The sequence below is a fragment of the Coturnix japonica genome, chromosome 3, assembly GCF_054131305.1.
Source record: "Coturnix japonica strain WE chromosome 3, WE-NBRP24, whole genome shotgun sequence".
Taxonomy (NCBI): Eukaryota; Metazoa; Chordata; class Aves; order Galliformes; family Phasianidae; genus Coturnix; species Coturnix japonica.
Window position 1 is genome coordinate 8,169,075 of NC_140665.1, and position 24,094 is coordinate 8,193,168.

Consider the following 24,094-nt stretch of genomic DNA (forward strand, 5'->3'; position numbering starts at 1 on the left):
GTTAAATCCAGCTGGTGACTGGTCACGAGTGGTGCTCCCCAGGGGTCAGTGCAGTGATTGTCCCCCTGTACTCAGCTCTGGTGAGGCCGTACCTCGAGTACTGTGTTCAGTTTTGTATCCTGCACTGCAAGAAAGACATGGAGGGCCAGGGGTGTGTTCAAAGAGGGCGACAAAGCTGGTGAAGGGTCTGGAGCACAGGCCTTATGAGGAGCATCATCAGTTGTTCCGGTGCCCTCTCGCAATTCTTTTCCCCTCCACCAGCACAAGAGCTGCCGTAAAAAGAAGCAATGACACTTCCACAGACATTTTGGGGATTTATAAGGGATAGGCCCTTGATAAAGCTTTATTGGCTGTTTTTCCCCTCTACGTTTCACTCTAGATCTTCTTGTTTGGCCTGGAGAACAGAAGGCTACAGGGTGACCTCATTGCGGCCTTCCAGTACATAAGGGGAGTTTACATACAGGAGGGGAGCCAACACTTTACAAGGGTAGATAATGGCAGGACAAGGGGAAGTGGTTTTGGGTTGAGGGAGGGGAGGTTAAGAGTGGATATCAGGGAGAAATTATTTCCAGAGAGAGTGGTGGGATACTGGAACCAGATGCCCAGAGAGGTTGTAGATGTCCCATCTCTGGAGATGCTCAAGGCCAGGTTGGATGGGGCCCTGGGCAGCCTGGTCTCGTTTTAGATATGATGCAGGTGGTATTCATGCATCTGTTTTGCAGTCTCAAATGGTGCTCTGTTTGTCCTGGGCACCCCACGCCTGCATCAGCGTGGCTAGGTTGTGCTATTCCTGAGAGGTGGGCGTTTGGTGTTCCGAGACCATGTTAACTTAATTTATGGGTGGCAGCCATCCAGATCTGTCAATGGAGGACCCCTCAGACCGGCTGGAGTCATCATGAGATGTAGATGCTGCCGGCTCCTCACGTTCATCCTGTGCTCGCCTCATCCTCTCCTTGTTAAGTCTGAATGAATCCTGAGCCAGAAATGGCCGCCTGGATGGTCTGCCTTTGATCTCTTCCTCTTGTTCATCCTTTGCTCGTCTCATCCTCTCCTTGTTAAGTTTGAATGAATCCTGAGACAGAAGTGGCGGCCTGGATGGTCTGTCTTCGGTCTCCTCCTCACGTTCCTCCTGTGCTCGCCTCATCCTCTCCTTGTGAAGTTTGAATGAATCCTTAGCGACAAATGCCAGCCTGGATGGTCTGCCTTTGGTCTCCGTGGACTGGCTGGACTCAGCCCTTGAGGAAGATGCGGAATCTTCGGTGGAAGATGGTGACTTCCTCAAGATGCCCCGAGGGTGTGAGGTCTTGGTTTTCACTTTCAACCCTGCACCCTCATGGTGGTCATTTTCAGCTTCAGAACGGAACCTGACACGCTGAGTGCTTCGTGCTTGGCCAAGTTCATCTTGGTTTCGGGCTCCTGCCTGGCCCCGCAGCTCACAGCTCACAGGCTGCTCTGGGGTTTTAGGCACTGCTTGGATCTCTGGCAGCAGTCTGAAAGGACAGAGCAAGAGGAGTCTGCCTTAGTGGGTGATGACTTCAGGGCCACATGCTGCAAGCCTGAGCCGGGACCCTTGGCTGCAATGCAGCCTTCCCACAGACAGCTCACCGGCTGGCCCATGGCTCTCCTGAGATCTGGAGGGGGCCAGCCCTGTGAGCTCGGGTCTTCCCGGCTTCCCCATGCCAGCACTCTGGGTGCTGTCTTCAGCATTGTTGGGCAGCCACAAACAGTGACCATTTGGGGTTAGGGAACGGGCTCTCGTTGGCTCAGTAAATCACCCCCATGCACATCCCAACCCAGAGCATCTGGCCTCACCTGGACTTAGAGCTCTCCTTCTGCAGGAGGTACCTTATCCGCCTTAAGTGCTCTCCATCTACACTTGTAGTGCTCAAGCACCTGACGAAGCTTGGCCGTCTAGCAGATCTCACTGGAATTAGGAAGACAGAGGAGATTCATTGTAAACCCTTTGGTTCACTCACAAGGGGTGCTCCGGCCTGTTGCCAAAACATCCAAGAGGGCCGCTCTGCTCCCCCCACTGCTGCCATCTGCACTGCCCTCAGAGCCTCCCTGAAACCATCTCTGGCCCCACTCCTCCTCTCCGCAATTCAGCTCTGTTCTGGGACTGCGTTAGCAATGTTGTCTTTGGGAAAGCAGAGCTGGGTGGTGATAATGAGCTGACAGGGTGTCTTTTGGGGACCGTGTCCTTCCACTGGGGCAGGGGTAGGGCCTAAGATCCCGACATCCTCCTGCCACAGCCGGGGATAGGAGCATGTCACACACAGCACCTTAGTTTTGGCAAGGCCTACAGTTCCTCATGAGATGAGGCTGCGCTCAGCTGGCGTGAAGCCTCAACGCAAGTCACTGCCTTTGGCTGATGGCCAGCGAGGGAATTCCCATCTCACGATGGTTGCCCGTGCCGCGGAAAGAAGTTGCAAGATGTTTTACCTCTTTTGCCCTGGGCAAGAGGTGGCAAAGTGTCCCCTTCCTTAAGTTTCCTCTCAGCAGGGAAGCTTCCTGAGGACTTGCGGCGTGGCAAGGATGGTGGTTTGGGCACCAACTCCATTTGAAACCTTTAAGAGAGGAGAAGACAGTCATTGGTGTGACGCAGTGCACCACCAGCCTGAGTTGCTCTCTGGTTGTGTGCTCACAGGCACATTTTCATGCTGCATGAAGGCCACTCCTTTCTAAAGTCTTTAGCAGGGTCAGTTGGGATAGGACAAGGGGAAACAGTCTCAAACAGAAGGAGGGAAGATTTAGATTGGAAATAAGGAAGTTTCTGGCAGAAGGCTGGTGAGGCACTGGAACATCTTGTCCAGAGACGTGCTGGGTGCCCGGACAGGCGTTCAAGGTCGGGCTGGAGCACGCTCAGAGCAACCTCATCTGGCGGTAGGTAGGTGTCCCTGTTCCCTGCAGGGGAGTGGGACTAGGTGCTCTTTCAGGGTTCCTTTTGGCTCAAATGATTCTATGATTCTACAAGATATCCTCATGGGCAGGACACCCGTGGACACAAGGAACAAGCACTGCGGAATGAGAGCTGAGATGCTGCATCGAGCAGCAGCTACAGCTCCCAACATACTCACTCTGGAAAGACAACAAGGCAGCCAGAGGGTGACAGGGAGGCCACTGGTGCCACCCGGGGCATCACCATCTTCATCAGCCAGGGGGCCTGCAGGGGAGGAACAGAGAGGATGTGAGACATCCTTGTCACAGCTGAGGCACTGGGGACATGAGGAGCCTAAGCCAGGGAGAGCTGACAGCACCACAGCACTTGCACAGCCCATGCAGATGGCCAGGTCTTGGTGGGCCGTGTGTGGGCACAGCAAGGCTCACGGGACTGTCCGGTCCACAAACAAACCTACAGCTCACCTTGAGAACAGCTTTTCTGAGGTTCTCTTTCCCTGACAGCTTCTGGAGGAAGTCATAGTAGAACTTCATTTGGAAGGTCATTCCATCAATGAAGATCACTCCAATGTCCTTCAGGACAATGGCAACTTTCTCCCCAATTTTCAGGCAGCTGGATATCAGGAACACAGTGTTCTGGATGCTAGCCTGCACTATGTGCCAGCTCAGAGAGGCATCTGCGGCCACCTGGCTGCGCTTCAGGGGCTCCAGCTTCCTGTAGGCTGAAAAACGCCAGGGACGGAGTTGATACGGTTGCTGTTCCACAGCTTCTTCCCTAGAACTGCTTCTGGTGGGCATCAACCAGAACGGCCCTATACTTGGACACGCTCCTCAGAGGGAGAGGTGGAGGATGGAGGCGGTGGCCCTGTTTGCCCCCTCCATGAAGCCAGCAAAGGTTTAATCCCCCCTCCTACCTGGCAGGGACTCCCCGTGGGACTGGAGGCCGTGCATGGCTACGAGGTTTGTAGCCAGCTGAAACACGGGCCACTGCAGAGTCACGTTTGCAGTCGTGATTTCTCTGGAGATGATGTCAAAGGAGCCGAAGGTGGGAATCCAGACTCCCTGCAAGTGAAAGAAAAACAAGGTGTGGAAGGGTTATGGGCTTGCTGGAGAAAGGGCTGGCGTTGACTTTCATCGGCCCTGAGATACTACACCACCAGCACAAGTGATACTGCATTGACAGGAAGCCCGTGGGATGCCCAGAAGTGAAATGCGGGGTGAGTTCCCTGCTTTCTGTGCAGGGGAAGACTCAGAGGATCTCTAGGCTGAGCTGGACAGGGAGAGGAGGAACCTGACAGCCAACACACCTTGTGCATCAGGAGCTGCTCTTGTACATAGGCGGCCACCGCATTCCAGACGGCAACTCGCTCTGGAGGGCAAAGGAAAATCAGGTCACACTCTGCATCTGCTGCTTCCCAGCACCCCTTCTGCTGCCAGGCAGGAGTGAGGTGGCAGATAGAAAGTGTTATCTCCGTCCCAAGACTGGATTCTGCACCGCTTCCATGGGGGCTGTGGGCCCACGTACCTTCAGTGTCAATGTGTATCGGTCCAGAGGTACGCCTCACTGTGGGGCCGTCCCCACAGAAGTTCATCCTGTTCCGCCTTATACCAGCGGGTTGCTCCTTGTTGGCAGCAGCCATGCCGGAGCTCATCCTTCAGATGCGTCTGCTCTCTACCAGATGCTCCTTCAGGATGCAGGACCCAGTGCCGCGCTCCCCCTTCACACCCCTCCTGGGTGGCCGTGTCACAAACGTTGCCACAGCGCCGCTGTGACATCATGGCCAGTGCTGGACGCTGCCCATTATGACGCTGGCACAGCAGCCTGCTGCCCGCCCCGGGTGGGGGTGCTGACCCCTCTCTGCTTTCTCCCTCTCCTGTCTTTCCTCTCAGTGTAACGTTACCCATTTTCCTTTTGTAGCCGTTGCCCAAACTGATCTCCAAGGAGGCGATGTGGAAACAAGTCTTGTTCCAAAGCACTCTACCCGTCATGCTGACGACTTGATGTCAGAAAGTGCCTTCATTGTGCCTGGAAGTTGTCAGTTCCTCGTTAGGATGCTCAATAAATTACCCGGCATGGATCTTCTGTGTCACTGTTGTGAGTCCATTGCTGCTGCGACCCTACCGGGCAGGGAGTGCTTTGTCTGGGGGATCCCAGAGATTGGCTTTCCTTGAAGCCTTCCAAGGGGAAGGGGGTTGGGATCCTGTGGGGTCAAGACGGGATCTGCAGGCCCGAAGCCGGACAGCCTGAGGAGACCTGCCAGGCCAAAAGGCGGCCGGCTGGCTGGGCAGGCCCTTTTAGACCTGATCTTCCATGTCCTCTGCTTCAGAAGTTGGAGTGAGCCCCAGGCCAAAAGTGGCAGCCTGGATGGTATGTCTTGGGGCTCTGTAGACTGGCTGGACTCAGGCCTTGAGGAAGATGTCAAATCTTTGATGAAAGCTGGCCGTCTGGAAAGGGAAGCCCTACCAGGCCAAAACCCAGCCGGCAGACCCAGGGATCCCTGCCAGGACAGAACCAGCTGGCTGACCTGTGGGGGCCTTGCCAGGCCAGAAGCTGGCAGGCTGGTTACGGGGACCCTGCCAGGCCAAAAGCCATCTGGACCAGGGGCCCTGCCAGGCCAAAACTCAGCCAGGTCAAGGAGCCATACCAGGTCGAACGCCAGCCGGGTGGCTCGAGTGGGCCCAGCCAGGCCAAAAGCCAGCTGGCCGGGGAGGCCCTAAGGCAAAAGTCATCTGGTCAGATGGCTGTGGGGTGTCTGCCAGGCCAAAGGCCGGCAGGCCGTCTTCGGGATCCCTGCCAGGCCTGAAGCCTGCAGGCCTGGGAAGCCCTGCCAGGCCAAAAGCCCGCCGCCGGCCAGCAAACACTGGCAAGGTCAAAAGCTGGCTGGCCAGCTTGGGGATTCCTACCAGGCCAACATCCAGCCTGCCCGGGGCTCACTGCCAGGCAACAAAATGGCTGGCTGGCCTGCGGGGCCTGAGAGGCCAAAAGCCATCCAGGCAGTCTGGGGGGACCTTGCAAGCCTGAAGCTGGTAATCCAGTTAGGGGGGCCCTGCCAGGCTAAAAGCCAGCTGGCCGGGGAAGCCCTTCCAGGCCAAAAGCCTGCAGGCCAGGGTCCCTACCAGGCCAAAACCCATCCAGCCTGAGGCTCCCTGCCAGGCTAGAAGCTGTCTGTCCGGCCTGTGGGGCCTGTTTGGTGCCTTGGTACATTTTGCTCTTGGTATCCCACCTCATGACATCCTGTGGAGCACAGAGAAGAGGAGCTACACGGCCCAGAGCACCTTACGGCCTGAGAGGGAAATACATCACGGAAGGGACGCTCTCTCTCTCTCTGCTGGCATCTTTAAAGCCGTGCACCTTCCACTGCAGAGCAGGGTTCTTGGTCTCCGGAAACCTCTCTCTGCCTCTTATTTCACTCGATTTGCTTGCCTACAATCTCAATTACATTGTATTACATAGTGTTACCTTGCATTCCCATATCATAGTTAGTGAAATTAGTTTTTCTCCTTAGATCATTGCTGCTGCTCTGTTGGTTTTCCTTGAGCCCATCTCCCATCTCCCATCTCCCTACCCCTTTCCCTTTTCCCTTCCCATTTGTTGGGGGCTGGCGGGCACACAGACCTACTGACTTCCCCACCCCAATCCCCCCCCCGCAGACAGACTGACACAGATAACTCCATGATAGAGACGTCTGTGTTTCTGAGATTACCCCCGTTATGGTTCATACTGTGGGGTATCCTACACGCTGCCCTGTGAAAAGTTCAGCAGACCAACAGTACTTGAACTTGCCAAACCAGCATTTACATCTCTCAGCATTTGAATTGCTTTGGAAATGCTCAAGTGGAAAGTTCTCAAGACGCTGAATCATCTTTGAGATGATGGCAAGTCCACATGGTGCCCAGTGGGACCAGATGTGCTTCTGGTACATGAACTGCAGTGTAACATGGTGTGGCTGTTCATAAACGCCACAACCTGCACCGAAGAATTCCATTCTGGATCCTGGCTGCAGAAAGCAGCTGACACAGATACCGCTATTTGTTTTACTTGTTTGTTTATTACTACTGGTTGTTGTCAAACGTATGCTGGTTTCTTCTCACTTCCTACCTTTTTTTCGTGCTGTAATATTTGTGTCACCACTCCTGCAGAATCACTGGCTGGTGTCTGTGGCAAGTTGGTGTTGTGTGCCGTTGTAACTCAGACATTTGTACTTTGTGTGATCCCGTGTTTTATTGGACTTACACAACACGTTGTATCCTCCAGGTACTTTGTAACCCCTCCAACTGGGGACGGACAAGGCCAACAGATCAGGGCAACATTTGTAACCAAGCCCAACTCCTTTGCAGTGATGGGGCTGTTCTGGGGCTGCTCTAGGATGGCTCTGGGGCTACTAAGGGGCAGCTATGGGACACACACACACACCTCGGTGGGGCTGATGTTCCCCCACATGGAGCTGGTGGTGAATCTGCTCTGATCGTGGCACCTTCCAGCCCCAACCTCTGGTCAGTTCCCTTTGGATCTCACAACTCTCCTGCTTTCAGCCAGTAAGAATTGTTGAGCAGCAGCAGCTGCATTTGTGGGGCAGGGCTTAGTGTGGGTAGTGCTGTGGGGTTGGTGTGGGAGCCACGGGAGATGGAGGGTGTCCAAGAGTGTGGATTGGTCGCCCAGGCTATCCCACAATGCTGTGAATCTTGACCCATGGTGAGTGAACCGCAGCGTAATTGGCTGTGGGGCACTATGGGTTGCTACAGGGCAGTATGTTTCCATATGCACTTCTATGGGTCCCTGCTGGTCCCTGTGTGACAATGTGACATTATTGCTCCTGTATGGGTCTCTATTTGTTCCTTTTGGCTCCCCATGGTTCTTATGTGGCTCTGTAGGGCTCTATGACTCTCCATGATGTTTTTGTGATTCTCTATGGGTTTTGTGGGTTCCTGCCCCTGACAGACTGTGGGAATGGATCACCCCTGTGGCCCCACCATGGGAATTTGTCACTTGCCAAGGACAAAGAGGGGACAAAAAGGCAGAGGTGGGGCCAGGTGATAAGGAGGGCAGAAACAGCCCCATCCCTGTCCCCTTGTCTGCAGCGGAAAGTGGTGGCCATGGTGTGTAGAGCCCCATAGGGACCCAAAGAGCCCATAGCATATAGGCAAAGTAGAAGCTTATGGTGCAGAGCTTACGGAGCAAAGCTGTGGGGGTTATGGGACAGAGTTTATCGGGCAGAGGTGGTTCTATCGGACACAGTGGGAACTGAGGGGAAAACTGGGAAATATAGGGCAGAGTCAATGTGGCATCTGTACGTAGGTTTCTCCAAAAGTAATGCCTCCTGGGTATTTCCATGGAAATGACAGCAGATGCAGTGAGCGCAATAAGGCTATTTAATAGAGCAACACAGTCACCGCCATCAGCCAGCGTGCACAGATGTGCTGATCTGGACGCTCTTCATTTTGCGGTGTGGCAGCTCTGCACGGCTCTCTGGAACATGGCATGTCTGCCACGTCACTGTCCCACTGCTGAAATGCACCACCCACCCCTCACCGCGCTCACATCCTTTGCTTGGTCTCCATCGACATCCAGCAAGCATCAATGGATGTCAGTGGGTGCCATTGTTTCCTCACGGAGGAATTCAGCTCCCCCCCTTGTCTCCATCTGCACTTCTGTGTCAGACCCCATTCTGTCAGACTGCCCCTCTGCTGCCAGCCACACGGCAACAACACAAAATGGAGCACTGCTGGGGAGCTTCAGCCTCTACTGCCACAGTTCCAGAGACCCAGAGGGAGGCCACGATGCCAGCCAAGAGCAGCAGAGGCCTCAAGGCCAGAATTTAGGCCCTAGGGCTCAGAGGCTTAGCGGCCAAGCCTTTAGGCATAGATTTCTAAAGAGCTAGGGGCTGGCCAAGATGCCTAGAGACCTAGAGTGCAGAAGGCCCTAAAGGAGATACGGAGGCCTAAAATTGGAGAGTCCAAAAAGGAGGCTTAGACGCACCTGGAGGCACAGTTGCCTGCAAGCTGCCCTAGAGGCATAGAGGGAGGCCTAAAGGCTTAGAGGTTTCCCAGGAGGCTTAGAGGCCTTAAGGTAAAACAGCCTAGAGGGAGGCCAAGAGCCTGGCCAAGAGGCCTTGCAGCTTAGCAGTCTTGAGGCTAAACTGAGGCATGGAGGCCAAGGAAAAGATCTCCTTCTATGATCGAGGGACCCGTCTGGTGGACGAGGGAAAGGCTGTTAATGTGGTCTACCCAGACTTCAGCAAAGCCTTTGACACTGTCTCCCACAGCATTCTCCTCCAGAAGCTGGCAGCCCGTGCCTTGGACAGGTACACCCTTGGCTGGGTAAGGAGCTGGTACGGCCGGGCCCAGGGAGCGGTGGTGACTGGAGTTAAATCCAGCTGGTGACTGGTCACGAGTGGTGCTCCCCAGGGGTCAGTGCAGTGATTGTCCCCCTGTACTCAGCTCTGGTGAGGCCGTACCTCGAGTACTGTGTTCAGTTTTGTATCCTGCACTGCAAGAAAGACATGGAGGGCCAGGGGTGTGTTCAAAGAGGGCGACAAAGCTGGTGAAGGGTCTGGAGCACAGGCCTTATGAGGAGCATCATCAGTTGTTCCGGTGCCCTCTCGCAATTCTTTTCCCCTCCACCAGCACAAGAGCTGCCGTAAAAAGAAGCAATGACACTTCCACAGACATTTTGGGGATTTATAAGGGATAGGCCCTTGATAAAGCTTTATTGGCTGTTTTTCCCCTCTACGTTTCACTCTAGATCTTCTTGTTTGGCCTGGAGAACAGAAGGCTACAGGGTGACCTCATTGCGGCCTTCCAGTACATAAGGGGAGTTTACATACAGGAGGGGAGCCAACACTTTACAAGGGTAGATAATGGCAGGACAAGGGGAAGTGGTTTTGGGTTGAGGGAGGGGAGGTTAAGAGTGGATATCAGGGAGAAATTATTTCCAGAGAGAGTGGTGGGATACTGGAACCAGATGCCCAGAGAGGTTGTAGATGTCCCATCTCTGGAGATGCTCAAGGCCAGGTTGGATGGGGCCCTGGGCAGCCTGGTCTCGTTTTAGATATGATGCAGGTGGTATTCATGCATCTGTTTTGCAGTCTCAAATGGTGCTCTGTTTGTCCTGGGCACCCCACGCCTGCATCAGCGTGGCTAGGTTGTGCTATTCCTGAGAGGTGGGCGTTTGGTGTTCCGAGGCCATGTTAACTTAATTTATGGGTGGCAGCCATCCAGATCTGTCAATGGAGGACCCCTCAGACCGGCTGGAGTCATCATGAGATGTAGATGCTGCCGGCTCCTCACGTTCATCCTGTGCTCGCCTCATCCTCTCCTTGTTAAGTCTGAATGAATCCTGAGCCAGAAATGGCCGCCTGGATGGTCTGCCTTTGATCTCTTCCTCTTGTTCATCCTTTGCTCGTCTCATCCTCTCCTTGTTAAGTTTGAATGAATCCTGAGACAGAAGTGGCGGCCTGGATGGTCTGTCTTCGGTCTCCTCCTCACGTTCCTCCTGTGCTCGCCTCATCCTCTCCTTGTGAAGTTTGAATGAATCCTTAGCGACAAATGCCAGCCTGGATGGTCTGCCTTTGGTCTCCGTGGACTGGCTGGACTCAGCCCTTGAGGAAGATGCGGAATCTTCGGTGGAAGATGGTGACTTCCTCAAGATGCCCCGAGGGTGTGAAGTCTTGGTTTTCACTTTCAACCCTGCACCCTCATGGTGGTCATTTTCAGCTTCAGAACAGAACCTGACACGCTGAGTGCTTCGTGCTTGGCCAAGTTCATCTTGGTTTCGGGCTCCTGCCTGGCCCCGCAGCTCACAGCTCACAGGCTGCTCTGGGGTTTTAGGCACTGCTTGGATCTCTGGCAGCAGTCTGAAAGGACAGAGCAAGAGGAGTCTGCCTTAGTGGGTGATGACTTCAGGGCCACATGCTGCAAGCCTGAGCCGGGACCCTTGGCTGCAATGCAGCCTTCCCACAGACAGCTCACCGGCTGGCCCATGGCTCTCCTGAGATCTGGAGGGGGCCAGCCCTGTGAGCTCGGGTCTTCCCGGCTTCCCCATGCCAGCACTCTGGGTGCTGTCTTCAGCATTGTTGGGCAGCCACAAACAGTGACCATTTGGGGTTAGGGAACGGGCTCTCGTTGGCTCAGTAAATCACCCCCATGCACATCCCAACCCAGAGCATCTGGCCTCACCTGGACTTAGAGCTCTCCTTCTGCAGGAGGTACCTTATCCGCCTTAAGTGCTCTCCATCTACACTTGTAGTGCTCAAGCACCTGACGAAGCTTGGCCGTCTAGCAGATCTCACTGGAATTAGGAAGACAGAGGAGATTCATTGTAAACCCTTTGGTTCACTCACAAGGGGTGCTCCGGCCTGTTGCCAAAACATCCAAGAGGGCCGCTCTGCTCCCCCCACTGCTGCCATCTGCACTGCCCTCAGAGCCTCCCTGAAACCATCTCTGGCCCCACTCCTCCTCTCCGCAATTCAGCTCTGTTCTGGGACTGCGTTAGCAATGTTGTCTTTGGGAAAGCAGAGCTGGGTGGTGATAATGAGCTGACAGGGTGTCTTTTGGGGACCGTGTCCTTCCACTGGGGCAGGGGTAGGGCCTAAGATCCCGACATCCTCCTGCCACAGCCGGGGATAGGAGCATGTCACACACAGCACCTTAGTTTTGGCAAGGCCTACAGTTCCTCACGAGATGAGGCTGCGCTCAGCTGGCGTGAAGCCTCAACGCAAGTCACTGCCTTTGGCTGATGGCCAGCGAGGGAATTCCCATCTCACGATGGTTGCCCGTGCCGCGGAAAGAAGTTGCAAGATGTTTTACCTCTTTTGCCCTGGGCAAGAGGTGGCAAAGTGTCCCCTTCCTTAAGTTTCCTCTCAGCAGGGAAGCTTCCTGAGGACTTGCGGCGTGGCAAGGATGGTGGTTTGGGCACCAACTCCATTTGAAACCTTTAAGAGAGGAGAAGACAGTCATTGGTGTGACGCAGTGCACCACCAGCCTGAGTTGCTCTCTGGTTGTGTGCTCACAGGCACATTTTCATGCTGCATGAAGGCCACTCCTTTCTAAAGTCTTTAGCAGGGTCAGTTGGGATAGGACAAGGGGAAAGCAACCTCATCTGGCGGTAGGTAGGTGTCCCTGTTCCCTGCAGGGGAGTGGGACTAGGTGCTCTTTCAGGGTTCCTTTTGGCTCAAATGATTCTATGATTCTACAAGATATCCTCATGGGCAGGACACCCGTGGACACAAGGAACAAGCACTGTGGAATGAGAGCTGAGATGCTGCATCGAGCAGCAGCTACAGCTCCCAACATACTCACTCTGGAAAGACAACAAGGCAGCCAGAGGGTGACAGGGAGGCCACTGGTGCCACCCGGGGCATCACCATCTTCATCAGCCAGGGGGCCTGCAGGGGAGGAACAGAGAGGATGTGAGACATCCTTGTCACAGCTGAGGCACTGGGGACATGAGGAGCCTAAGCCAGGGAGAGCTGACAGCACCACAGCACTTGCACAGCCCATGCAGATGGCCAGGTCTTGGTGGGCCGTGTGTGGGCACAGCAAGGCTCACGGGACTGTCCGGTCCACAAACAAACCTACAGCTCACCTTGAGAACAGCTTTTCTGAGGTTCTCTTTCCCTGACAGCTTCTGGAGGAAGTCATAGTAGAACTTCATTTGGAAGGTCATTCCATCAATGAAGATCACTCCAATGTCCTTCAGGACAATGGCAACTTTCTCCCCAATTTTCAGGCAGCTGGATATCAGGAACACAGTGTTCTGGATGCTAGCCTGCACTATGTGCCAGCTCAGAGAGGCATCTGCGGCCACCTGGCTGCGCTTCAGGGGCTCCAGCTTCCTGTAGGCTGAAAAACACCAGGGACGGAGTTGATACGGTTGCTGTTCCACAGCTTCTTCCCTAGAACTGCTTCTGGTGGGCATCAACCAGAACGGCCCTATACTTGGACACGCTCCTCAGAGGGAGAGGTGGAGGATGGAGGCGGTGGCCCTGTTTGCCCCCTCCATGAAGCCAGCAAAGGTTTAATCCCCCCTCCTACCTGGCAGGGACTCCCCGTGGGACTGGAGGCCGTGCATGGCTACGAGGTTTGTAGCCAGCTGAAACACGGGCCACTGCAGAGTCACGTTTGCAGTCGTGATTTCTCTGGAGATGATGTCAAAGGAGCCGAAGGTGGGAATCCAGACTCCCTGCAAGTGAAAGAAAAACAAGGTGTGGAAGGGTTATGGGCTTGCTGGAGAAAGGGCTGGCGTTGACTTTCATCGGCCCTGAGATACTACACCACCAGCACAAGTGATACTGCATTGACAGGAAGCCCGTGGGATGCCCAGAAGTGAAATGCGGGGTGAGTTCCCTGCTTTCTGTGCAGGGGAAGACTCAGAGGATCTCTAGGCTGAGCTGGACAGGGAGAGGAGGAACCTGACAGCCAACACACCTTGTGCATCAGGAGCTGCTCTTGTACATAGGCGGCCACCGCATTCCAGACGGCAACTCGCTCTGGAGGGCAAAGGAAAATCAGGTCACACTCTGCATCTGCTGCTTCCCAGCACCCCTTCTGCTGCCAGGCAGGAGTGAGGTGGCAGATGGAAAGTGTTATCTCCGTCCCAAGACTGGATTCAGCACCGCTTCCATGGGGGCTGTGGGCCCACGTACCTTCAGTGTCAATGTGTATCGGTCCAGAGGTACGCCTCACTGTGGGGCCGTCCCCACAGAAGTTCATCCTGTTCCGCCTTATACCAGCGGGTTGCTCCTTGTTGGCAGCAGCCATGCCGGAGCTCATCCTTCAGATGCGTCTGCTCTCTACCAGATGCTCCTTCAGGATGCAGGACCCAGTGCCGCGCTCCCCCTTCACACCCCTCCTGGGTGGCCGTGTCACAAACGTTGCCACGGCGCCGCTGTGACATCATGGCCAGTGCTGGACGCTGCCCATTATGACGCTGGCACAGCAGCCTGCTGCCCGCCCCGGGTGGGGGTGCTGACCCCTCTCTGCTTTCTCCCTCTCCTGTCTTTCCTCTCAGTGTAACGTTACCCATTTTCCTTTTGTAGCCGTTGCCCAAACTGATCTCCAAGGAGGCGATGTGGAAACAAGTCTTGTTCCAAAGCACTCTACCCGTCATGCTGACGACTTGATGTCAGAAAGTGCCTTCATTGTGCCTGGAAGTTGTCAGTTCCTCGTTAGGATGCTCAATAAATTACCCGGCATGGATCTTCTGTGTCACTGTTGTGAGTCCGTTGCTGCTGCGACCCTACCGGGCAGGGAGTGCTTTGTCTGGGGGATCCCAGAGATTGGCTTTCCTTGAAGCCTTCCAAGGGGAAGGGGGTTGGGATCCTGTGGGGTCAAGACGGGATCTGCAGGCCCGAAGCCGGACAGCCTGAGGAGACCTGCCAGGCCAAAAGGCAGCCGGCTGGCTGGGCAGGCCCTTTTAGACCTGATCTTCCATGTCCTCTGCTTCAGAAGTTGGAGTGAGCCCCAGGCCAAAAGTGGCAGCCTGGATGGTATGTCTTGGGGCTCTGTAGACTGGCTGGACTCAGGCCTTGAGGAAGATGTCAAATCTTTGATGAAAGCTGGCCGTCTGGAAAGGGAAGCCCTACCAGGCCAAAACCCAGCCGGCAGACCCAGGGATCCCTGCCAGGACAGAACCAGCTGGCTGACCTGTGGGGGCCTTGCCAGGCCAGAAGCTGGCGGGCTGGTTACGGGGACCCTGCCAGGCCAAAAGCCATCTGGACCAGGGGCCCTGCCAGGCCAAAACTCAGCCGGGTCAAGGAGCCATACCAGGTCGAACGCCAGCCGGGTGGCTCGAGTGGGCCCAGCCAGGCCAAAAGCCAGCTGGCCGGGGAGGCCCTAAGGCAAAAGTCATCTGGTCAGATGGCTGTGGGGTGTCTGCCAGGCCAAAGGCCGGCAGGCCGTCTTCGGGATCCCTGCCAGGCCTGAAGCCTGCAGGCCTGGGAAGCCCTGCCAGGCCAAAAGCCCGCCGCCGGCCAGCAAACACTGGCAAGGTCAAAAGCTGGCTGGCCAGCTTGGGGATTCCTACCAGGCCAACATCCAGCCTGCCCGGGGCTCACTGCCAGGCAACAAAATGGCTGGCTGGCCTGCGGGGCCTGAGAGGCCAAAAGCCATCCAGGCAGTCTGGGGGGACCTTGCAAGCCTGAAGCTGGTAATCCAGTTAGGGGGGCCCTGCCAGGCTAAAAGCCAGCTGGCCGGGGAAGCCCTTCCAGGCCAAAAGCCTGCAGGCCAGGGTCCCTACCAGGCCAAAACCCATCCAGCCTGAGGCTCCCTGCCAGGCTAGAAGCTGTCTGTCCGGCCTGTGGGGCCTGTTTGGTGCCTTGGTACATTTTGCTCTTGGTATCCCACCTCATGACATCCTGTGGAGCACAGAGAAGAGGAGCTACACGGCCCAGAGCACCTTACGGCCTGAGAGGGAAATACATCACGGAAGGGACGCTCTCTCTCTCTCTGCTGGCATCTTTAAAGCCGTGCACCTTCCACTGCAGAGCAGGGTTCTTGGTCTCCGGAAACCTCTCTCTGCCTCTTATTTCACTCGATTTGCTTGCCTACAATCTCAATTACATTGTATTACATTGTGTTACCTTGCATTCCCATATCATAGTTAGTGAAATTAGTTTTTCTCCTTAGATCATTGCTGCTGCTCTGTTGGTTTTCCTTGAGCCCATCTCCCATCTCCCATCTCCCTACCCCTTTCCCTTTTCCCTTCCCATTTGTTGGGGGCTGGCGGGCACACAGACCTACTGACTTCCCCACCCCAATCCCCCCCCCGCAGACAGACTGACACAGATAACTCCATGATAGAGACGTCTGTGTTTCTGAGATTACCCCCGTTATGGTTCATACTGTGGGGTATCCTACACGCTGCCCTGTGAAAAGTTCAGCAGACCAACAGTACTTGAACTTGCCAAACCAGCATTTACATCTCTCAGCATTTGAATTGCTTTGGAAATGCTCAAGTGGAAAGTTCTCAAGACGCTGAATCATCTTTGAGATGATGGCAAGTCCACATGGTGCCCAGTGGGACCAGATGTGCTTCTGGTACATGAACTGCAGTGTAACATGGTGTGGCTGTTCATAAACGCCACAACCTGCACCGAAGAATTCCATTCTGGATCCTGGCTGCAGAAAGCAGCTGACACAGATACCGCTATTTGTTTTACTTGTTTGTTTATTACTACTGGTTGTTGTCAAACGTATGCTGGTTTCTTCTCACTTCCTACCTTTTTTTCGTGCTGTAATATTTGTGTCACCACTCCTGCAGAATCACTGGCTGGTGTCTGTGGCAAGTTGGTGTTGTGTGCCGTTGTAACTCGGACATTTGTACTTTGTGTGATCCCGTGTTTTATTGGACTTACACAACACGTTGTATCCTCCAGGTACTTTGTAACCCCTCCAACTGGGGACGGACAAGGCCAACAGATCAGGGCAACATTTGTAACCAAGCCCAACTCCTTTGCAGTGATGGGGCTGTTCTGGGGCTGCTCTAGGATGGCTCTGGGGCTACTAAGGGGCAGCTATGGGACACACACACACACCTCGGTGGGGCTGATGTTCCCCCACATGGAGCTGGTGGTGAATCTGCTCTGATCGTGGCACCTTCCAGCCCCAACCTCTGGTCAGTTCCCTTTGGATCTCACAACTCTCCTGCTTTCAGCCAGTAAGAATTGTTGAGCAGCAGCAGCTGCATTTGTGGGGCAGGGCTTAGTGTGGGTAGTGCTGTGGGGTTGGTGTGGGAGCCACGGGAGATGGAGGGTGTCCAAGAGTGTGGATTGGTCGCCCAGGCTATCCCACAATGCTGTGAATCTTGACCCATGGTGAGTGAACCGCAGCGTAATTGGCTGTGGGGCACTATGGGTTGCTACAGGGCAGTATGTTTCCATATGCACTTCTATGGGTCCCTGCTGGTCCCTGTGTGACAATGTGACATTATTGCTCCTGTATGGGTCTCTATTTGTTCCTTTTGGCTCCCCATGGTTCTTATGTGGCTCTGTAGGGCTCTATGACTCTCCATGATGTTTTTGTGATTCTCTATGGGTTTTGTGGGTTCCTGCCCCTGACAGACTGTGGGAATGGATCACCCCTGTGGCCCCACCATGGGAATTTGTCACTTGCCAAGGACAAAGAGGGGACAAAAAGGCAGAGGTGGGGCCAGGTGATAAGGAGGGCAGAAACAGCCCCATCCCTGTCCCCTTGTCTGCAGCGGAAAGTGGTGGCCATGGTGTGTAGAGCCCCATAGGGACCCAAAGAGCCCATAGCGTATAGGCAAAGTAGAAGCTTATGGTGCAGAGCTTACGGAGCAAAGCTGTGGGGGTTATGGGACAGAGTTTATCGGGCAGAGGTGGTTCTATCGGACACAGTGGGAACTGAGGGGAAAACTGGGAAATATAGGGCAGAGTCAATGTGGCATCTGTACGTAGGTTTCTCCAAAAGTAATGCCTCCTGGGTATTTCCATGGAAATGACAGCAGATGCAGTGAGCGCAATAAGGCTATTTAATAGAGCAACACAGTCACCGCCATCAGCCAGCGTGCACAGATGTGCTGATCTGGACGCTCTTCATTTTGCGGTGTGGCAGCTCTGCACGGCTCTCTGGAACATGGCATGTCTGCCACGTCACTGTCCCACTGCTGAAATGCACCACCCACCCCTCACCGCGCTCACATCCTTTGCTTGGTCTCCATCGACATCCAGCAAGCATCAATGGATGTCAGTGGGTGCCATTGTTTCCTCACGGAGGAATTCAGCTCCCCCCCTTGTCTCCATCTGCACTTCTGTGTCAGACCCCATTCTGTCAGACTGCCCCTCTGCTGCCAGCCACACGGCAACAACACAAAATGGAGCACTGCTGGGGAGCTTCAGCCTCTACTGCCACAGTTCCAGAGACCCAGAGGGAGGCCACGATGCCAGCCAAGAGCAGCAGAGGCCTCAAGGCCAGAATTTAGGCCCTAGGGCTCAGAGGCTTAGCGGCCAAGCCTTTAGGCATAGATTTCTAAAGAGCTAGGGGCTGGCCAAGATGCCTAGAGACCTAGAGTGCAGAAGGCCCTAAAGGAGATACGGAGGCCTAAAATTGGAGAGTCCAAAAAGGAGGCTTAGACGCACCTGGAGGCACAGTTGCCTGCAAGCTGCCCTAGAGGCATAGAGGGAGGCCTAAAAGCTTAGAGGTTTCCCAGGAGGCTTAGAGGCCTTAAGGTAAAACAGCCTAGAGGGAGGCCAAGAGCCTGGCCAAGAGGCCTTGCAGCTTAGCAGTCTTGAGGCTAAACTGAGGCATGGAGGCCAAGAAAAAGATCTCCTTCTATGATCGAGGGACCCATCTGGTGGACGAGGGAAAGGCTGTTGATGTGGTCTACCCAGACTTCAGCAAAGCCTTTGACACTGTCTCCCACAGCATTCTCCTCCAGAAGCTGGCAGCCCGTGCCTTGGACAGGTACACCCTTGGCTGGGTAAGGAGCTGGTACGGCCGGGCCCAGGGAGCGGTGGTGACTGGAGTTAAATCCAGCTGGTGACTGGTCACGAGTGGTGCTCCCCAGGGGTCAGTGCAGTGATTGTCCCCCTGTACTCAGCTCAGGTGAGGCCGTACCTCGAGTACTGTGTTCAGTTTTGTATCCTGCACTGCAAGAAAGACATGGAGGGCCAGGGGTGTGTTCAAAGAGGGCGACAGAGCTGGTGAAGGGTCTGGAGCACAGGCCTTATGAGGAGCATCATCAGTTGTTCCGGTGCCCTCTCGCAATTCTTTTCCCCTCCACCAGCACAAGAGCTGCCGTAAAAAGAAGCAATGACACTTCCACAGACATTTTGGGGATTTATAAGGGATAGGCCCTTGATAAAGCTTTATTGGCCGTTTTTCCCCTCTACGTTTCACTCTAGATCTTCTTGTTTGGCCTGGAGAACAGAAGGCTACAGGGTGACCTCATTGCGGCCTTCCAGTACATAAGGGGAGTTTACATACAGGAGGGGAGCCAACACTTTACAAGGGTAGATAATGGCAGGACAAGGGGAAGTGGTTTTGGGTTGAGGGAGGGGAGGTTAAGAGTGGATATCAGGGAGAAATTATTTCCAGAGAGAGTGGTGGGATACTGGAACCAGATGCCCAGAGAGGTTGTAGATGTCCCATCTCTGGAGATGCTCAAGGCCAGGTTGGATGGGGCCCTGGGCAGCCTGGTCTCGTTTTAGATATGATGCAGGTGGTATTCATGCATCTGTTTTGCAGTCTCAAATGGTGCTCTGTTTGTCCTGGGCACCCCACGCCTGCATCAGCGTGGCTAGGTTGTGCTATTCCTGAGAGGTGGGCGTTTGGTGTTCCGAGACCATGTTAACTTAATTTATGGGTGGCAGCCATCCAGATCTGTCAATGGAGGACCCCTCAGACCGGCTGGAGTCATCATGAGATGTAGATGCTGCCGGCTCCTCACGTTCATCCTGTGCTCGCCTCATCCTCTCCTTGTTAAGTCTGAATGAATCCTGAGCCAGAAATGGCCGCCTGGATGGTCTGCCTTTGATCTCTTCCTCTTGTTCATCCTTTGCTCGTCTCATCCTCTCCTTGTTAAGTTTGAATGAATCCTGAGACAGAAGTGGCGGCCTGGATGGTCTGTCTTCGGTCTCCTCCTCACGTTCCTCCTGTGCTCGCCTCATCCTCTCCTTGTGAAGTTTGAATGAATCCTTAGCGACAAATGCCAGCCTGGATGGTCTGCCTTTGGTCTCCGTGGACTGGCTGGACTCAGCCCTTGAGGAAGATGCGGAATCTTCGGTGGAAGATGGTGACTTCCTCAAGATGCCCCGAGGGTGTGAGGTCTTGGTTTTCACTTTCAACCCTGCACCCTCATGGTGGTCATTTTCAGCTTCAGAATGGAACCTGACACGCTGAGTGCTTCGTGCTTGGCCAAGTTCATCTTGGTTTCGGGCTCCTGCCTGGCCCCGCAGCTCACAGCTCACAGGCTGCTCTGGGGTTTTAGGCACTGCTTGGATCTCTGGCAGCAGTCTGAAAGGACAGAGCAAGAGGAGTCTGCCTTAGTGGGTGATGACTTCAGGGCCACATGCTGCAAGCCTGAGCCGGGACCCTTGGCTGCAATGCAGCCTTCCCACAGACAGCTCACCGGCTGGCCCATGGCTCTCCTGAGATCTGGAGGGGGCCAGCCCTGTGAGCTCGGGTCTTCCCGGCTTCCCCATGCCAGCACTCTGGGTGCTGTCTTCAGCATTGTTGGGCAGCCACAAACAGTGACCATTTGGGGTTAGGGAACGGGCTCTCGTTGGCTCAGTAAATCACCCCCATGCACATCCCAACCCAGAGCATCTGGCCTCACCTGGACTTAGAGCTCTCCTTCTGCAGGAGGTACCTTATCCGCCTTAAGTGCTCTCCATCTACACTTGTAGTGCTCAAGCACCTGACGAAGCTTGGCCGTCTAGCAGATCTCACTGGAATTAGGAAGACAGAGGAGATTCATTGTAAACCCTTTGGTTCACTCACAAGGGGTGCTCCGGCCTGTTGCCAAAACATCCAAGAGGGCCGCTCTGCTCCCCCCACTGCTGCCATCTGCACTGCCCTCAGAGCCTCCCTGAAACCATCTCTGGCCCCACTCCTCCTCTCCGCAATTCAGCTCTGTTCTGGGACTGCGTTAGCAATGTTGTCTTTGGGAAAGCAGAGCTGGGTGGTGATAATGAGCTGACAGGGTGTCTTTTGGGGACCGTGTCCTTCCACTGGGGCAGGGGTAGGGCCTAAGATCCCGACATCCTCCTGCCACAGCCGGGGATAGGAGCATGTCACACACAGCACCTTAGTTTTGGCAAGGCCTACAGTTCCTCACGAGATGAGGCTGCGCTCAGCTGGCGTGAAGCCTCAACGCAAGTCACTGCCTTTGGCTGATGGCCAGCGAGGGAATTCCCATCTCACGATGGTTGCCCGTGCCGCGGAAAGAAGTTGCAAGATGTTTTACCTCTTTTGCCCTGGGCAAGAGGTGGCAAAGTGTCCCCTTCCTTAAGTTTCCTCTCAGCAGGGAAGCTTCCTGAGGACTTGCGGCGTGGCAAGGATGGTGGTTTGGGCACCAACTCCATTTGAAACCTTTAAGAGAGGAGAAGACAGTCATTGGTGTGACGCAGTGCACCACCAGCCTGAGTTGCTCTCTGGTTGTGTGCTCACAGGCACATTTTCATGCTGCATGAAGGCCACTCCTTTCTAAAGTCTTTAGCAGGGTCAGTTGGGATAGGACAAGGGGAAACAGTCTCAAACAGAAGGAGGGAAGATTTAGATTGGAAATAAGGAAGTTTCTGGCAGAAGGCTGGTGAGGCACTGGAACATCTTGTCCAGAGACGTGCTGGGTGCCCGGACAGGCGTTCAAGGTCGGGCTGGAGCACGCTCAGAGCAACCTCATCTGGCGGTAGGTAGGTGTCCCTGTTCCCTGCAGAGGAGTGGGACTAGGTGCTCTTTCAGGGTTCCTTTTGGCTCAAATGATTCTATGATTCTACAAGATATCCTCATGGGCAGGACACCCGTGGACACAAGGAACAAGCACTGCGGAATGAGAGCTGAGATGCTGCATCGAGCAGGAGCTACAGCTCCCAACATACTCACTCTGGAAAGACAACAAGGCAGCCAGAGGGTGACAGGGAGGCCACTGGTGCCACCCGGGGCATCACCATCTTCATCAGCCAGGGGGCCTGCAGGGGAGGAACAGAGAGGATGTGAGACATCCTTGTCACAGCTGAGGCACTGGGGACATGAGGAGCCTAAGCCAGGGAGAGCTGACAGCACCACAGCACTTGCACAGCCCATGCAGATGGCCAGGTCTTGGTGGGCCGTGTGTGGGCACAGCAAGGCTCACGGGACTGTCCGGTCCACAAACAAACCTACAGCTCACCTTGAGAACAGCTTTTCTGAGGTTCTCTTTCCCTGACAGCTTCTGGAGGAAGTCATAGTAGAACTTCATTTGGAAGGTCATTCCATCAATGAAGATCACTCCAATGTCCTTCAGGACAATGGCAACTTTCTCCCCAATTTTCAGGCAGCTGGATATCAGGAACACAGTGTTCTGGATGCTAGCCTGCACTATGTGCCAGCTCAGAGAGGCATCTGCGGCCACCTGGCTGCGCTTCAGGGGCTCCAGCTTCCTGTAGGCTGAAAAACACCAGGGACGGAGTTGATACGGTTGCTGTTCCACAGCTTCTTCCCTAGAACTGCTTCTGGTGGGCATCAACCAGAACGGCCCTATACTTGGACACGCTCCTCAGAGGGAGAGGTGGAGGATGGAGGCGGTGGCCCTGTTTGCCCCCTCCATGAAGCCAGCAAAGGTTTAATCCCCCCTCCTACCTGGCAGGGACTCCCCGTGGGACTGGAGGCCGTGCATGGCTACGAGGTTTGTAGCCAGCTGAAACACGGGCCACTGCAGAGTCACGTTTGCAGTCGTGATTTCTCTGGAGATGATGTCAAAGGAGCCGAAGGTGGGAATCCAGACTCCCTGCAAGTGAAAGAAAAACAAGGTGTGGAAGGGTTATGGGCTTGCTGGAGAAAGGGCTGGCGTTGACTTTCATCGGCCCTGAGATACTACACCACCAGCACAAGTGATACTGCATTGACAGGAAGCCCGTGGGATGCCCAGAAGTGAAATGCGGGGTGAGTTCCCTGCTTTCTGTGCAGGGGAAGACTCAGAGGATCTCTAGGCTGAGCTGGACAGGGAGAGGAGGAACCTGACAGCCAACACACCTTGTGCATCAGGAGCTGCTCTTGTACATAGGCGGCCACCGCATTCCAGACGGCAACTCGCTCTGGAGGGCAAAGGAAAATCAGGTCACACTCTGCATCTGCTGCTTCCCAGCACCCCTTCTGCTGCCAGGCAGGAGTGAGGTGGCAGATGGAAAGTGTTATCTCCGTCCCAAGACTGGATTCAGCACCGCTTCCATGGGGGCTGTGGGCCCACGTACCTTCAGGGTCAATGTGTATCGGTCCAGAGGTACGCCTCACTGTGGGGCCGTCCCCACAGAAGTTCATCCTGTTCCGCCTTATACCAGCGGGTTGCTCCTTGTTGGCAGCAGCCATGCCGGAGCTCATCCTTCAGATGCGTCTGCTCTCTACCAGATGCTCCTTCAGGATGCAGGACCCAGTGCCGCGCTCCACCTTCACACCCCTCCTGGGTGGCCGTGTCACAAACGTTGCCACAGCGCCGCTGTGACATCATGGCCAGTGCTGGACGCTGCCCATTATGACGCTGGCACAGCAGCCTGCTGCCCGCCCCGGGTGGGGGTGCTGACCCCTCTCTGCTTTCTCCCTCTCCTGTCTTTCCTCTCAGTGTAACGTTACCCATTTTCCTTTTGTAGCCGTTGCCCAAACTGATCTCCAAGGAGGCGATGTGGAAACAAGTCTTGTTCCAAAGCACTCTACCCGTCATGCTGACGACTTGATGTCAGAAAGTGCCTTCATTGTGCCTGGAAGTTGTCAGTTCCTCGTTAGGACGCTCAATAAATTACCCGGCATGGATCTTCTGTGTCACTGTTGTGAGTCCGTTGCTGCTGCGACCCTACCGGGCAGGGAGTGCTTTGTCTGGGGGATCCCAGAGATTGGCTTTCCTTGAAGCCTTCCAAGGGGAAGGGGGTTGGGATCCTGTGGGGTCAAGACGGGATCTGCAGGCCCGAAGCCGGACAGCCTGAGGAGACCTGCCAGGCCAAAAGGCAGCCGGCTGGCTGGGCAGGCCCTTTTAGACCTGATCTTCCATGTCCTCTGCTTCAGAAGTTGGAGTGAGCCCCAGGCCAAAAGTGGCAGCCTGGATGGTATGTCTTGGGGCTCTGTAGACTGGCTGGACTCAGGCCTTGAGGAAGATGTCAAATCTTTGATGAAAGCTGGCCGTCTGGAAAGGGAAGCCCTACCAGGCCAAAACCAAGCCGGCAGACCCAGGGATCCCTGCCAGGACAGAACCAGCTGGCTGACCTGTGGGGGCCTTGCCAGGCCAGAAGCTGGCGGGCTGGTTACGGGGACCCTGCCAGGCCAAAAGCCATCTGGACCAGGGGCCCTGCCAGGCCAAAACTCAGCCGGGTCAAGGAGCCATACCAGGTCGAACGCCAGCCGGGTGGCTCGAGTGGGCCCAGCCAGGCCAAAAGCCAGCTGGCCGGGGAGGCCCTAAGGCAAAAGTCATCTGGTCAGATGGCTGTGGGGTGTCTGCCAGGCCAAAGGCCGGCAGGCCGTCTTCGGGATCCCTGCCAGGCCTGAAGCCTGCAGGCCT

The 24,094-nt window shown here is 55.0% G+C and overlaps 5 protein-coding genes across 8 annotated transcripts; all 5 read right to left on the reverse strand.

Annotated features, from left to right (window-relative positions):
- Positions 1-305: 305 nt before the first annotated feature.
- LOC146761250 (uncharacterized) lies at positions 306-2,659 on the reverse strand. Its single transcript, XM_085542347.1, has 4 exons — positions 2,646-2,659; positions 2,443-2,567; positions 1,813-1,924; positions 306-1,490 (listed from the first exon to the last, which is right to left on the reverse strand). The coding sequence occupies exons 1-4, from the start codon at positions 2,657-2,659 to the stop codon at positions 830-832; spliced, it is 912 nt and encodes a 303-aa protein (XP_085398473.1). The 3' UTR covers positions 306-829.
- LOC146761251 (coiled-coil domain-containing protein 81-like) lies at positions 2,449-5,117 on the reverse strand. 2 transcript variants are annotated; one of them, XM_085540978.1, is made up of 4 exons: positions 4,206-5,117; positions 3,813-3,960; positions 3,364-3,620; positions 2,449-3,163 (listed from the first exon to the last, which is right to left on the reverse strand). In XM_085540978.1, exons 1-4 carry the CDS (start codon positions 4,548-4,550, stop codon positions 3,074-3,076), a joined length of 840 nt encoding a protein of 279 aa, XP_085397104.1. In that variant the 5' UTR covers positions 4,551-5,117; the 3' UTR covers positions 2,449-3,073. The 2 variants fall into 2 exon arrangements, with proteins under 2 accessions (XP_085397104.1, XP_085397103.1); XM_085540977.1 differs by lacking the exon at positions 2,449-3,163 and having other exon boundaries at positions 3,170-3,620.
- A 7,074-nt stretch (positions 5,118-12,191) lies between these two features.
- Positions 12,192-14,151, reverse strand: LOC146761252 (coiled-coil domain-containing protein 81-like). Of its 2 annotated transcripts, XM_085540980.1 has the most exons (4): positions 13,324-14,149; positions 12,931-13,078; positions 12,482-12,738; positions 12,192-12,281 (listed from the first exon to the last, which is right to left on the reverse strand). In XM_085540980.1, the coding sequence occupies exons 1-4, from the start codon at positions 13,666-13,668 to the stop codon at positions 12,192-12,194; spliced, it is 840 nt and encodes a 279-aa protein (XP_085397106.1). In that variant the 5' UTR covers positions 13,669-14,149. The 2 variants fall into 2 exon arrangements, with proteins under 2 accessions (XP_085397106.1, XP_085397105.1); XM_085540979.1 differs by lacking the exon at positions 12,192-12,281 and having other exon boundaries at positions 12,288-12,738; positions 13,324-14,151.
- A 4,586-nt stretch (positions 14,152-18,737) lies between these two features.
- LOC146761253 (uncharacterized) lies at positions 18,738-21,038 on the reverse strand. The gene is made up of 4 exons (XM_085542348.1): positions 21,025-21,038; positions 20,822-20,946; positions 20,192-20,303; positions 18,738-19,869 (listed from the first exon to the last, which is right to left on the reverse strand). The coding sequence occupies exons 1-4, from the start codon at positions 21,036-21,038 to the stop codon at positions 19,209-19,211; spliced, it is 912 nt and encodes a 303-aa protein (XP_085398474.1). The 3' UTR covers positions 18,738-19,208.
- A 414-nt stretch (positions 21,039-21,452) lies between these two features.
- LOC146761254 (coiled-coil domain-containing protein 81-like) lies at positions 21,453-23,202 on the reverse strand. 2 transcript variants are annotated; one of them, XM_085540982.1, is made up of 4 exons: positions 22,585-23,202; positions 22,192-22,339; positions 21,743-21,999; positions 21,453-21,542 (listed from the first exon to the last, which is right to left on the reverse strand). In XM_085540982.1, the coding sequence occupies exons 1-4, from the start codon at positions 22,927-22,929 to the stop codon at positions 21,453-21,455; spliced, it is 840 nt and encodes a 279-aa protein (XP_085397108.1). In that variant the 5' UTR covers positions 22,930-23,202. The 2 variants fall into 2 exon arrangements, with proteins under 2 accessions (XP_085397108.1, XP_085397107.1); XM_085540981.1 differs by lacking the exon at positions 21,453-21,542 and having other exon boundaries at positions 21,549-21,999.
- Between the last annotated feature and the right edge of the window lie 892 nt (positions 23,203-24,094).

What these genes read in the sequence shown, in the direction of transcription:
- LOC146761250 (XM_085542347.1), bottom strand. An exon ending in TCTTGCCCAGGGCAAAAGAG is followed by an intron (nt 1,925 to 2,442) that starts GTAAAACATCTT and finishes TCCTAATTCCAG; the next exon opens with TGAGATCTGCTAGACGGCCA. An exon ending in AAGGAGAGCTCTAAGTCCAG is followed by an intron (nt 1,491 to 1,812) that starts GTGAGGCCAGAT and finishes CTGTCCTTTCAG; the next exon opens with ACTGCTGCCAGAGATCCAAG.
- LOC146761251 (XM_085540977.1), bottom strand. Translation starts at nt 4,550, where the DNA reads ATGAGCTCCGGCATGGCTGCTGCCAACAAGGAGCAACCCGCTGGTATA. An exon ending in AGCAGCTCCTGATGCACAAG is followed by an intron (nt 3,961 to 4,205) that starts GTGTGTTGGCTG and finishes TTTCACTTGCAG; the next exon opens with GGAGTCTGGATTCCCACCTT. An exon ending in CCACGGGGAGTCCCTGCCAG is followed by an intron (nt 3,621 to 3,812) that starts GTAGGAGGGGGG and finishes GGCGTTTTTCAG; the next exon opens with CCTACAGGAAGCTGGAGCCC.
- LOC146761252 (XM_085540979.1), bottom strand. Translation starts at nt 13,668, where the DNA reads ATGAGCTCCGGCATGGCTGCTGCCAACAAGGAGCAACCCGCTGGTATA. An exon ending in AGCAGCTCCTGATGCACAAG is followed by an intron (nt 13,079 to 13,323) that starts GTGTGTTGGCTG and finishes TTTCACTTGCAG; the next exon opens with GGAGTCTGGATTCCCACCTT. An exon ending in CCACGGGGAGTCCCTGCCAG is followed by an intron (nt 12,739 to 12,930) that starts GTAGGAGGGGGG and finishes GGTGTTTTTCAG; the next exon opens with CCTACAGGAAGCTGGAGCCC.
- LOC146761253 (XM_085542348.1), bottom strand. An exon ending in TCTTGCCCAGGGCAAAAGAG is followed by an intron (nt 20,304 to 20,821) that starts GTAAAACATCTT and finishes TCCTAATTCCAG; the next exon opens with TGAGATCTGCTAGACGGCCA. An exon ending in AAGGAGAGCTCTAAGTCCAG is followed by an intron (nt 19,870 to 20,191) that starts GTGAGGCCAGAT and finishes CTGTCCTTTCAG; the next exon opens with ACTGCTGCCAGAGATCCAAG.
- LOC146761254 (XM_085540981.1), bottom strand. Translation starts at nt 22,929, where the DNA reads ATGAGCTCCGGCATGGCTGCTGCCAACAAGGAGCAACCCGCTGGTATA. An exon ending in AGCAGCTCCTGATGCACAAG is followed by an intron (nt 22,340 to 22,584) that starts GTGTGTTGGCTG and finishes TTTCACTTGCAG; the next exon opens with GGAGTCTGGATTCCCACCTT. An exon ending in CCACGGGGAGTCCCTGCCAG is followed by an intron (nt 22,000 to 22,191) that starts GTAGGAGGGGGG and finishes GGTGTTTTTCAG; the next exon opens with CCTACAGGAAGCTGGAGCCC.